At 40.9% G+C, this 13234-nt stretch overlaps 1 protein-coding gene across 6 annotated transcripts in view; it reads right to left on the bottom strand.

Moving 5' to 3' along the window:
* Positions 1-13234, bottom strand: part of ptprk (protein tyrosine phosphatase receptor type K) — a 687062-nt gene that overhangs the window by 185634 nt on the left and 488194 nt on the right. For all 6 annotated transcript variants that reach the window (XM_072251546.1, XM_072251545.1, XM_072251547.1 and 3 more), the window contains one exon: positions 7513-7815. In XM_072251546.1, coding sequence (XP_072107647.1) covers positions 7513-7815 — 303 coding nt within the window. The remainder of the gene's footprint in view (positions 1-7512; positions 7816-13234) is intronic.

Below are 13234 nucleotides of genomic sequence, written 5' to 3'. Positions count from 1 at the left end.
GCAAGCACACGTACTGTGGTCTGCCAGTCAGGTAATCAAGAATCCATGACACCAGGAAAGCATCCATCTGCATCGCTATCAGCTTCTCCCCTAGCAGAGCAGGGTGGATGGTGTTCTCTAATCCATTTTTGCTGTTTGTTGGTCATAGAAACTGGCAAATTCACTCAATGCCATCTTCCAAATTCCCAGAAACAGACAACCATTTTGGACTTCAGTTTATGCTTCACATGCACACATACCAACACCTACATCTGCTCCCTCGCTACCACTCAGGGCTCCAAATAGTCCTTGCAGGTGAGGGTGACACTTCACCTGTGAGTCTATTGGTCTGTTGGGGTCATCTGTTGTATCCTCCTCCTACTCCGCTATTCAGAGACCTGAACAGTCCTTCCAGCTGAGGGTGACATGTTATCAGTGAGTCTGTTGGGGTCATCTGCTGTATCCAGTGCTTCCTGTGCGGCCTCCTCTACATCAGTATGACCTAACACAGATTGGGGGACTGCTACGTTGAACATCCATGCTCTATCTGACACAAGAGGTACGATCTCCCAGTGGCCACTCATTTCAGGTCGACTTCCCATTCTAATTCTGACCACAGCTGGTCACGGATTCCTCTACTGCCATGATGAGACTAAACTCAGCTTGGAGGAGCAACTTATCATAGCCTCAAATCTGATGCACAAGCTTCAATTACCCTAACTTATAGCAATTTCTCTCCCCTCCCTCCTTACTCCTTCCCCTCTCCCTATATTCTTATTCTGGCACGCGACCTCTTCCTTTCCAGTCCAGATGAGAGGTCTTGGACTGAAATGTAGACTGTTTATTCGACTCCATAGATGCTGGCTGACTTGCTGAGTTCCTCCATTATTTTGCATGCATTGCATCAAAACCGTCTGCCGTTTCAGGTTGTCATTTGATTGAAACAAACTGTAATTTTCCCAGTGCAGGATTCATTTGGCTGCAGACAGTCACTTGTACCCTCATCCAGTATTTAAAATGTGCATTTCATTCTGCCAGGAGAACACGATTAAATCTTGATTTGACACATCATCATTCTGGTGTAGAAATTGCTTTAAATCACATTGGAGGGATTTCAATGCAAGAATGGACTTTTAGCCTTTATGATCAATTACACAATTTTGAAGTAGTACAATTCCTGGTGCATTCTCGGATGAAAACAGGTATATTTAAGCATATTTATCTGATATAGAGTGAACAATTTGTTTAATACTGAAGTATTGTAATTTTAAAAACTAACAAATGTAATCCTAGAAATATAAATCCTCCATCACAGGCACAAGCTTGCCACCATCAAGGCCATCTTCAAGAGATGAAGTCCATTATTAAGGACCCTCACCATCCAGGACATGCCCTCTTGTCGTTACTACCATCAGGAACACGGTACAGGAGCCTGAAGACCCATACTCAACATTTTAGGAACAGGTTCTTCCCCTTGGCCATCAGATTTCTAAATGGTTCAGACTCCTATCACTCTTTCACATCATTTATTTAATTATTGCAACTTATAACAACATTTTTGAATTGCACAACACTGCTGCTGCAAAACAACATATTTCACGACATATGTCAGCAATAATTCACCTGATTCGGATATGACCAATAAACAGTTATACACCAGTGTTTATCACGGAGAGGTAGAACAGCATGGTGGATATCCCAAGAAAATTAATACTGAAACAGAAATTATGTTCACTATGCAAATTAAAAATAAGGAAGACGGCAAAAGTACTTATGAGTGAAACATCCACAAAGCTAGATGGTTCACATGACAGCAATTTGAAGGAAGCAAGCAAGAAACGAAAATATGTCCAACAATAATCTCCAATTTTTTTTTACAAATTCATTTGAGTGGAAATTTGCATATAATCATTCTGGTATCTTAAAAAAAGGTGAGTAAGTGAAACCAGGGAATTATAGACCAGTTGGTCCAACATCTGGTCTCAGGAAATGGCTGGAATTTCTAATTAAGTCTGAGTGACTACACATCTTGATCACTTTCGTTTGAGGTAAGAGTGGCAGTTGACTGTCCCGCTGCTTTACAGATTATTGGATAAATCAAATTCAAATTCAAAATCAAATCCAAGATTTTATTATCATTCAACCAATCTTGATTACAGCCAAACCTCGGGGGGTCAACGTGCAAAACAAACACAGAATCAGAATTAGGTTTATTATCACCGGCATGTGACGTGAAATTTGTTAACTTAGCAGCAGCAGTTCAATGTCATACATAATACAGAAGAAAGTAAAAATAAATAAGTAAATCAATTACATTATACGTATATTGAATAGATTAAAAATTGAGCAAAAACAGAATATATATTGAAAAAGTAAGTAGTGTTCATGGGTTCAATGTCCAATCAGGAATTGGATGGCAGAGGCGAAGAATCACTGAGGCTTCTGTAACCCCTACCTGGTGGTAACAATAAGAAAACAACATGCCCTGGGTGCTGGCGGGTCCTTGATAATGGATGCTGCCTTTCTGAGACATCACTCCTTGAAAATGTCCTGGATATTTTGTAGACTAGTACCCAAGATGAAGCCGACAGCATATGAATCAAGTAATGCAAAAGATCATATATGTAGCCCAAGTTCCTGAGCAACATGTCTGGCAAATTGATGGCACAATTCCCTGCAGTGCTCAGCTACTGCAATCCAGCCTGTTATTTCACTGATCAAACACTGGAGGGCAGCACTGATGGGAGCGGCCAGACTCCAACCAAGTGCAGACACCATGCTACACCACCTCCGGCACCTCCTCTTCTGGACTGCAGCAGCAGGCAAACTTGCTACGACCGAGTCCACGCAGCTGCCCCACCACCTCTTGTACCTGCAAACAAGGGAAGCAGGCCTGCAGCAGCTTATATTATCACTATCCATCAGGGTCTTGCGATCACAAGAGAAACATCCCAAACAATCACCCATGTTTACACTGCACGAGACAATCACCTGCAAAGTTAGAGCTTTGGAAGTGAGGGCAAATTGGTAGAATCATGTAGACATTAGGTATACACTTTGAGATAACACTGGGTCAAAATATGCCTTTGCAACATCAGTAAAATGCAGCAAGGATTTTGTTATGCAGAGAAAGAAACCAAACGGTTATCCAAGAAGAACTTCAAAAATCTCTGCTCAATTTACATTTTACCATTTCTATATATCAAAGATCCTAAAAGAAACAGATGCTCCATTCCATTAGCATCTGAAACATAAATGCAGTGGAAATATCATAGTGCAGTCATTCTCTCTTTAGCCTCTATTTTTTCCTTTAAAAACTACTATCAATAGATTAACTAAAACATTATCTTTTCTTTATGGTTGTGAATGATCCAAACTCTGAAAATTCTTGAAAACGCTTTAACCTCTACATCCAAGTGAATTCCCCTTCTGTTTCAGTCCTTCCACTCCCATCAGCTTTGTCACAAGTTTACAGCACAAATATGACTCCCGCCCCTATCAGGAACCATGATCTGCAACTTTTCTCACTGTTGATACACCAATCTGCCTCACAACATGTACCACCAGGCTCAAAGACAGCTTCTATCCAATTGTTGTAAGACTATTGAACAACTCCCTAATAATGACACAATAGTCTCTTAACCTTACAAACAACCTCCTTATAACTTGCACCATATGGTTTAACTGTACTGTCATTTTTTTTGCATATTTCATTCTACATTCTATTATTGTTTTACCTCGTACTACCTCAATGTACTGTTGTAATGAATTGATCTGTATGAACAGTATGCAAGACAAAGTTTTCAAAATACATTGGCACCTATGACAGAATAAACCAATTTCAGTTCTTTGACCAAGGTTTTGGTCACCAGCCCCAGCATCTTTGTTAAACTGTTCAACATTGATTGTGCTCTATCAATGTTGCTTGGGTGTGTGATGTTACAGTAACAAGAAAGGCTGGGGTGGGAATGGTGCTATGTTAAAGGATGCAACTCCAGTTGAACTTCAGGAAAATTAAAATCACTTTTAGTCCCTGCCATAAACTGCATATTTTGCCTGTTGTACAAGATAACCTTTTAAATATTCACCCTACCTGATGTTTTTGCAGGGAAGTGTACTATGGACATGTGGTCGATGTTTAGAGATCTCTTGCAGGATGTAAGGAATAAATTTGTCCCGGTGAGGAAGATAAAGAATGGTAGGGTGAAGGAACCATAGGTGACAAGTGAGGTGGAGAATCTAGTCAGGTGGAAGAAGGCAGCATACATGAGGTTTAGGAAGCAAGGATCAGATGGGTCTATTGAGGAATAGAGGGAAGCAAGAAAGGAGCTTAAGAAGGGGCTGAGGAGAGCAAGAAGGGGTCATGAGAAGGCCTTAGCGAGTAGGGTAAAGGAAAACCCTAAGGCATTCTTCAATTATGTGAAGAACAAAAGGATGACAGGAGTGAAGGTAGGACTGATTAGAGATAAAGGTGGGAAGATGTGCCTGGAGGCTGTGGAAATGAGTGAGGCCCTCAATGAATACTTCTCTTCGGTATTCATCAATGAGAGGGAACTTGATGATGGTGAGGACAATATGAGTGAGGTTGATGTTCTGGAGCATGTTGATATTAAGGGTGAGGAGGTGTTGGAGTTGTTAAAATACATTAGGAAGGTTAAGTCCCCGGGGCCTGACGGAATATTCCCCAGGCTGCTCCACAAGGTGAGGGAAGAGATTGCTGAGCCTGTGGCTAGGATCTTTATGTCCTCGTTGTCCATGGGAATGGTACCGGAGGATTGGAGGGAGGCAAACGTTGTCCCCTTGTTCAAAAAAGGTAGTAGGGATAGTCCGGGTAATTATAGACCAGTGAGCCTTACGTCTGTGGTGGGAAAGCTGTTGGAAAAAATCCTTAGAGACAGGATCTACAGACATTTAGAGAATCATGGTCTGATCAGGGACAGTCAGCATGGCTTTGTGAAGGGCAGATCGTGTCTAACATTCGGGTTGGAAGGTTGTGATTAGTGGTGTCCCACAAGGATTGGTTCTGGGACTTCTACTTTTTGTGATTTTTATTAATGATCTGGATGTGGGGGTAGAAGGGCGGGTTGGCAAGTTCACAGATGACACAAAGGTTGGTGGTGTTGTGGATAGTGTAGAGGATTGTCGAAGATTGCAGAGAGACATTGATAGGATGCAGAAGTGGGCTGAGAAGTGGCAGATGGAGTTCAACCCAGAGAAGTATGAGGTGGTACACTTTGGAAGGACAAACTCCAAGGCAGAGTACAAAGTAAATGGTAGGTTACTTGGTAGTGTAGAGGAGCAGAGGGACCTGGGGGTACATGACCACAGATCCCAGAAAGTTGCCGCACAGGTAGATAGGGTAGTTAAGAAATAGGGTAGTAAAGAAAGCTTATGGGTTATTAGCCTTCATAAATTGAGAGATAAAGTTTAAGAGTCGTGAGGTAATGATGCAGCTGTATAAAACTCTGGTTAGGCCACACTTGGAGTACTGTGTCCAGTTCTGGTCACCTCACAATAGGAAGGATGTGGAAGCATCGGAAAGGGTACAGAGGAGATTTACCAGGATGCTGCCTGGTTTAGAGAGTATGCATTATGATCAGAGATTAAGGGAACTAGGGCTTTACTCTTTGGAGAGAAGGAGGATGAGAGGAGACATGATAGAGGTATACAAGATATTAAGAGGAATAGATAGAGTGGACAGCCAGCGCCTCTTCCCCAGGGTACCACTGCTCGATACAAGAGGACATGGTAAGGGGTGGGAAGTTCAAGGGGGATATTAGAGGAAGGTTTTTTTAATCAGAGAGTGGTTGGTGCGTGGAAGGCACTGCCTGAGTCAGTGGTGGAGGCAGATAAACTAGCGAAATTTAAGAGACTAACAGACAGGTATATGGAGAAATTTAAGGTAGGGGGTTATATGGGAGGCAGGGTTTGAGGGTCGGCACAACATTGTGGGCCGAAGGGCCTGTACTGTGCTGTACTATTCTATACTATTCTATGTTCTATGTTTCTACCTGCTGAGCTATTTCAATATTCCTGTCACTCCCATAAATAGTTCACTTTATTTTATGAGATGGTTAGACATTCTTGCACTTCAGCATGAACACATCATTTAATTTTTGATGTTGCCAATTTGATTCTTGTCTGCAATTGTAAAACTTTCTGAGGCAACCTAACAGTAATAATATGCACTGATGACTGAAATTAATCTAGGAACTACATTTCATCCTAAAGATGTCAGCCTAGAAGTTCATCTGCAACTCATCTTGCTTCAGAGTTTTGTGACAAAATTTTTTTCTTCCGCTGCACGATACATTCAACATCCCCAGATATCTGGCAACTGTGAGCAGCTCACCCCTGATGTGAAAACTTTTTCAGGGGTTCATGGAATGAATTCATTTTGGATGCAATGCCCCTCACTTATTGTTCACATTTCTGCCTCAAGACCCAGCCCCCCTCAAGGTCCCCAGAGAATCTCTCATTGCCACACAATGATCCAAATCTAGCTGTATCTTCACTCAAGAAATAAAGCGTGTTTCAACTCTCTTACCAACTCAGAGGACAAGCACTAATCCCTTTTTCAATACCCAACATATTGATCTTGACTCAAGAAAGTCACTCGAATCCTTCCCATGCAGAGAACATGACGTTGAAGATTGTCTACTCAGCTCCAACTCCACATCAGACTCTGACATTTCTATCCCTTTAGCACAACATTAAATTCTAATGCTTTGCTACACCATTTGCCCCAGTTCTAGGTTTCAATGCCTTTTCATTCCTTTCGAATGCTTCAATCTCTGATCTCTCCATTACTCATTCACTCTAATTCTCCAGTAACATCTTGACCTTCTGGGTTCAACTACACCTCCCGAATAAAACACAGCACAAACTTAGGCACCCAATCACCAATCCCAACGTCAAACCAGCAATTCATTTTGGTTCAAGAAAATTGGCACAGCTTGTTCCAGAATGATTATTGATATGCCACCTCAAAGCTCACTAAGTAGAGCTTAATGGACACAACAGGATTTTTAGGCAGAAAATGTTGATAAAATGAGGGGCACAGAGAGGGTGAACGTGCATAGTTTTTTCCCTCCATGGTTGGGAAATCAAGAACTAGTGGGTGATAGGATAGAAGTTCAACAGGACTCTGAGGGGCACATTTTTCATCCTGAGGGTGGTCAGCATATGGAATAAATTACCAGAGGGAGTGGATAGGTGCATAAACAGGAAGGCAGGAGATGAACAGCAGAGGCTCGAAACCCTTTTTTTTAATGCCATGGACCAATACCATTAAGTAAAGGGTCCATGCTTAAACTTCAGAGGGATATGGGCCAAACACATTTTAACAGGAAGAGTTTAGATGGAGTTCAGCTTGGAGCAGATGAGCCTGTTTCCATCCTGTGCATATGACTGACAATACTCAATGCTGTAAAAAGCTGCCTCTGTAAATTAGTTAGGTTCTCTATTAATTGCATACAACTGAAAGCTGGAAGAGACAATAATTAATTTTTTTTAAAAAACTATAATATTTACCATCTTCATCCGTCTGAATGATAACCTCTTCACTTTCCTTCCTTCCTTCCGGATTTGTCAGAATCATTTTGATGTTGATGTTTGTGTACGGCGGCAAATTCTGAATGATGTGATGAGGTGCTTTCTGATCCATTTCCATGCAGTGAGCTTTGCTTTTGTTGTGACCAATGAAATAGTGGTAACACACAGTTATGTTGAACGTGTGGCACCGTGTGACATTGTAGCCCAGAGAATCCAGTTCAACTGCAAGGTGTCTTGCATATATCTCTGAAATTTTCAGGCTTTTTGGTGACCTCATGGGTTCTATACGGAGCAAAGAGAAACAAAAACTGTTAGAAGGTAGAAATATTTCATATACACCACATATTCAACATAAGAAATGCTCAAAAGACAAATTTTTAAATGAATTAACACTGGAATGCCTGTTAAAGGAAATACAACAGGAATACAAAATCCAGTTCCTTCATTTTTTTATAAAAACTCAAGTTTAAAAAATATATATGGAAACTAGCAAAAAGGACTTAAATATGTCAGATCATTTTAAGCCAGAGATGATTTTCAACTTGCCCTTCTGAGCACACAAAGAGCAAGCACCGAGCAATCTTGTGTTCCCAGCAAATGTTATTTACCATTGGATTGAAGAATGCATATTAGTGTCCTCAAACAGAAAACTTGTTTATTGCAGCACTTTTAGGATCTAACATATTGCAGGGCAATTTCTAATCAAACTAGAAACTTGCTGCGAGGCATGACCACTGCAAGAGTGGCAAAATCAAATTAATGAAGGATACTCAACTGAGCAATCACTGCAATTGAATTTCTTCACTGTTCAATCGAATAATCTGCCATTCATTATTCTTCAGTAAATGAGGAGAAAATAAAAGGAAGATAATTCTCAGCCTTGGTCCCTTTGCTTCACAGCAGTATAGAGAATGTCAGAGATGCATTCAGACTTCTGGGAGCCCTTGGAACCAAAGCCATCCCTTCCTAGATCTATGCAAACACACACATTAATAATGAACCAAATTTTAGTGAAGGTACTCCACTTAAATAGGTTATTCCGTTGTACAAGAAAAGTAATAAATCTGCTCTTCAGGTATAAGGATCTTCCCCAATTTTGAACATTGAAATTAAATTAGCACAAATACATCAATGTACCTTTTTCATTAAACAGCATTATTGTGTGGGTCAAGGTTTTTTTTAATAATCACTGTGTTGTTTTGATACAAGTTTCACTGGCATTTTTATTTAGCTTTACTCTTATTCAATATGATTCACCTGACTGCTCAAGGCTTTCCACCATCTTCACAGTTTAAGTCAGTAGTATAATATATCTGGATGAGTGCTGTGCCAACAATTCTCAAATAGCCTTACACCATTCAGAATGAAACAGCTTATTTCAACAGCACTGCATCAGTCACTCCAAACATTTACTCCCTCTGCCACCAGTAAATAATGGCTGGCTGCATTGAGGACCAAAGTGCACTGCGCAGTTAGTTACCTGGGCAACTCCAACAACACTTATTGTACCCACAATTTCTTCCACCATTGACAAGTAGGTGCAGAGAAACAGTGCCACCAGTGGGACCTTCACCAAGGTGTACACCACAGTGGCTTGGAAGTCTATTGTCAGGTCTTCATTGTTGTTTGGTCTCAAATCCAGAAAGTTCCCACCGAAAGCACGGTAGGAATACCTTGATCAGTCTGACTGTGGTCGTTCTACATGGTTGCTCACCACCGCTCCCTCGAGATGGAAGTAAATGCTGGCCTTACCAATGGTGCCCAGATATTCAAAGATTCAAAAAACTTTATTGTTTTTTGTCAAAAAACTGTCATTCTAACCGTGCATCAGCTCTGCAGGGCAGAATGAGACAGCGTTTCTCAGGGGCAGTGCAATCATAACATAACAAACGCAACACTAAATAATAAACATAACAATAGATAGTAAAACACAACAGCCACATGTCAGTTAAAATCAAGTTCTAAGTGTCCAGTGCAAGTTAAAAGTGTCCAAAGCAGAGTCAGGTAGAGCAGCTATTTAGCAGTCTGACTGCCTGTGGGAGGAAGCTGTTAAGTAGCCTTGTGGTTTTAGTTTTGATGCTCCTGTAACGTTTGCCTGATGGCAGAAGAACAAACAATTCATGGAGAGGGTGTGAGGGGTCTTTAATGATGTACCGTGTCTTCTGGAGGCATCGACTCTGAAAGAGGTCTTGGACAGAAGGTAGGGAGACCCCAATAACCTTCGCTGCTCCCCTAACCACCCTCTGCAAGGCTTTTTTGTCGACAGCACTGCAGCTGGAGTATGAAGTTGTGACGCAAAAGGTCAGCACACTCTCAACCACGCCTCTGTAGAATGCAGTTAAGATGTCAGTGGGGAGTGCTGCTTGCTTAAGCTTCCTCAGAAAGTGCAATCTCTGCTGGGCCTGTTTCACAATCCCAGCGATGTTGGGAATGAACTTATGATTATCAAAAATAACAGTGATTTAAGCATGGGAAATCCTTGTGAAGAGCAGTGTCTCATCTTCTTGATTCCTAGGATGACAGCATTTCACTTTGAGAAATCAAGAAGGATGGGGAAGTTGGAGGATCAGAAGAAGAGATCCACTAGCATAGTGGAGAGGGAACCAGCGGAGGCAACTGAATCATCTGTTTTGATAAATCTAACAACAAATTAAGGCATTTGAGCCCAGAGTCTGGATTAGTACATGGGGCTACAATACCGTAAGCCTTTACAGAAACTTGTTTGAGAAAAAGGGAGGACTGGCAGCTCAGTGTGACAGAGAGAGCTATAAAAGTGTTGGCGAAAATGCATTACTAATTATGGAGAATGTCACAATTACAATAAGAAAAATTTAAATTTTGGAAGGCTCATCCAGTGAGAGCATACGAACAGAACAGAACAGAACTCAGGAATAAGAAAGGTGTAATTGCTGTGAATAGGGATATACAGGGGTCCCCCGCTTTTCGAATGTTCGCTTTATGAAACCTCGCTGTTATGAAAGACCTACATTAGTTACCTGTTTTCGCTAACAGAAGGTGCTTTCACTGTTACAAAAAAAGGTAGCGCACGCCCCGAACAGCCAAGCTCTTCCCCCAGAACTGCATTCTAGCCGGCATTGCTTAAACATGTGCCCGTGAGTAGCCGTTAGCAAGATTGAGTTCTAAGGTATCGGAAAAGCCTGAAAGAGCTCGTAAGTGTGTTACACTTAGCGTAAAACTAGACATAATTAAGTGTTTCGAGATAGAAGAAGATGACCTGCCTGCCCTGATGGAAACAGGTGACGATGAGATGACACCTCACTGTCCCACCACCCCAACCCCCGGGCCACAGACTGATACATTGCCGCAGAGAATGCAGCGGTAGCCGGGACGCACCCAGCATATCTTCAAGAAAAAAAACAAAATAAGCAAGCTAATTAATTAGGTGCCACCCGGCATGTAAAGGTCGGCAAGGATCAGAGGCGATTGCCGATTGCGTCAATGTGTAAGAAAACTTGCCTTGTAAACATCCTTTAAACTTTCCTCCTCTGATCTTAAAGCTATGACCTCTAGTATTTGAATAATACTTGTTCAGATCTGCACCCTCTGGAGTGGAGGTAGAATATCAAGGGCGTGGAAGAATAATGGATTCAGTGAGGGAAGGAGCAAAAATGGAGGTGAAGGTGAGATTGAGTAAGTCAACAGCTGCAAAAGATTGTAGGTGAATGGAAGATCAAAGGCAATGTAACCTAGAGTACTGACTGTGTGGTTCAGTCAATTAAGTAATATTCTTTCACACATGTAGATCTTGGAGGAAGTGGTTTGCAAGTGAGGTCTGATCGGATGTACCAGTATGATGCAATGGCTTTATTCAGTTAATATAAATGTCAAGGTCAAAAGTGTGTCCATGACTGGGTTGAAGATGGACAGATGAGGAGCAGCGGAGGGCAGAGAGGATAGAAAGATGATGCTTAAAATCTGAGGATGAGAAGGTTGCAAACACATTCAACTACTTGAAGAAAGGTTTCAAATTTTTCAAACTGCTCTTAATGAACTCTGGTAATACATACAAAAAAACTGCCACAAAAGGACTGTTGCCTTTCCTATAATACTGAGAGGCAGGTGAATAGAAAACTGCCTAAAAGTTCTTGCAATTCTGTACAGCATTATTTTAATGTGAAGCCACTCTCTTTGATGACAGTTCTTGAAGTTGTATTCAGCCCTGGCTGACATGGAATTACGGCATACATAAAAATCTACACAGCCTTGACCACTTTATAAAATACTTCATGTTAAGTTTCAAAGAGGTTTTATAATGCAGTTCCAGCATATCAATGGATATGTCAGCAAGATTTATTAGCCATAATGGGGAAGAGAAATCTAAATTGAGAGCACTATCAGTGTTAAACATTTTGAAGCTGTGCTGACAGATGCCAAAGACCAAGCATGAGGCCACCACAGCTGTTGCATATGAAACACTCAAGGCTGCTAAATTATCCTATACATCATACTAAAAAACAAGTCAACAAAATCTGGAGTGTGATCTATCTTGCCAGCGAGCCATACTGGATACTAATTACACTAATTGTACAACTTATCTGCCACTTACAAATCTGACACTAATTATTAATTATTGTTTATCATTTGCATTACAGTGCTATTCTTCTCCATAAAAGTGCTAACATTAGTACAACCATTTTGACATATTTGCATTAAAAAGCCATTACTTTCCCTATGATTATAAGCAGATACTGATTTTTTTTAAGTGACGTCACTGTGTTAGCTGACATCTGGCCATCACAGTACGAGCTGGATGCCACTGTGTTTACATGCATTTCAAATGGGCTGGCGTACGTCGAGTGCTCCCAGACCTGCTGCTAATCTTCTGAAATTGGAATGATATGCATCTTCATTAAACAGAGGCAATTCCTTTAGCCTGACTGGATAAGAAATCTCATGTACTTACTGATTGCACTCAGATTAAATAAATTCATGCAACGATAAAAACTGGGGAAAAAAAAGTCATAGGTACTACAGCTTGTGGGTCCATAGATGTCACGATCCCATGCAGTAAAGGCCTAAGTGTTGACAGGTTTTCCCATACGATAAAGCCGTAGTATGTGGGGCTATAACAAGTTCCACCGTGCCAATAGCATCTATCCTGTGTTTTTGTTTGGGAAGAAGTAGTAACCTGAGGAACAACAACACAAAAAACTCAGTTTATAAAGCAGTTAACTATATTACTAACTTCGCTGAAAAGCATTGGCTGTTTTTTTTTCCCAGAAGTAGTCTCTGTGTGACATGCCACTATAGTTTTGAGCAGTTTGTAATGACAATGATCTACAACAAAACTGGCAAATGAAAATGTAAGCCTAAAGTGCTCTAAGGCATTTTTATAGAATATGATGGATTTTATTGTAAATTCAGTGTTTTTATTTGTTTTTAATATGAAATTGATAAATCAAATCTCTATGCTTGAAGCACTGCTTTTTATATATAGCTGTGACTTTTTATAAAATATGGAACGATAGAGGACTGCCCAACCTTGCCTTCTTTCACCACATTGCCATAGTTACTTTCTTCCTCACCCTCATACCCGCCCTTGCCCACAACTCCTGCTCTTCGATTTCTCACCAACACCCTTTCACCAACCAAAAGCCAAATGTATACGTTATTGTCTTATTGCTTAATCCCTTTCAGAGAACTACCAACCCTACCAGTCATAGCCTTCCACAAGATTTAT

Source organism: Mobula birostris, chromosome 2 (assembly GCF_030028105.1).
Source record: "Mobula birostris isolate sMobBir1 chromosome 2, sMobBir1.hap1, whole genome shotgun sequence".
Lineage (NCBI taxonomy): Eukaryota > Metazoa > Chordata > Chondrichthyes > Myliobatiformes > Myliobatidae > Mobula > Mobula birostris.
This window is presented reverse-complemented; position numbering and strand designations above follow the sequence as displayed.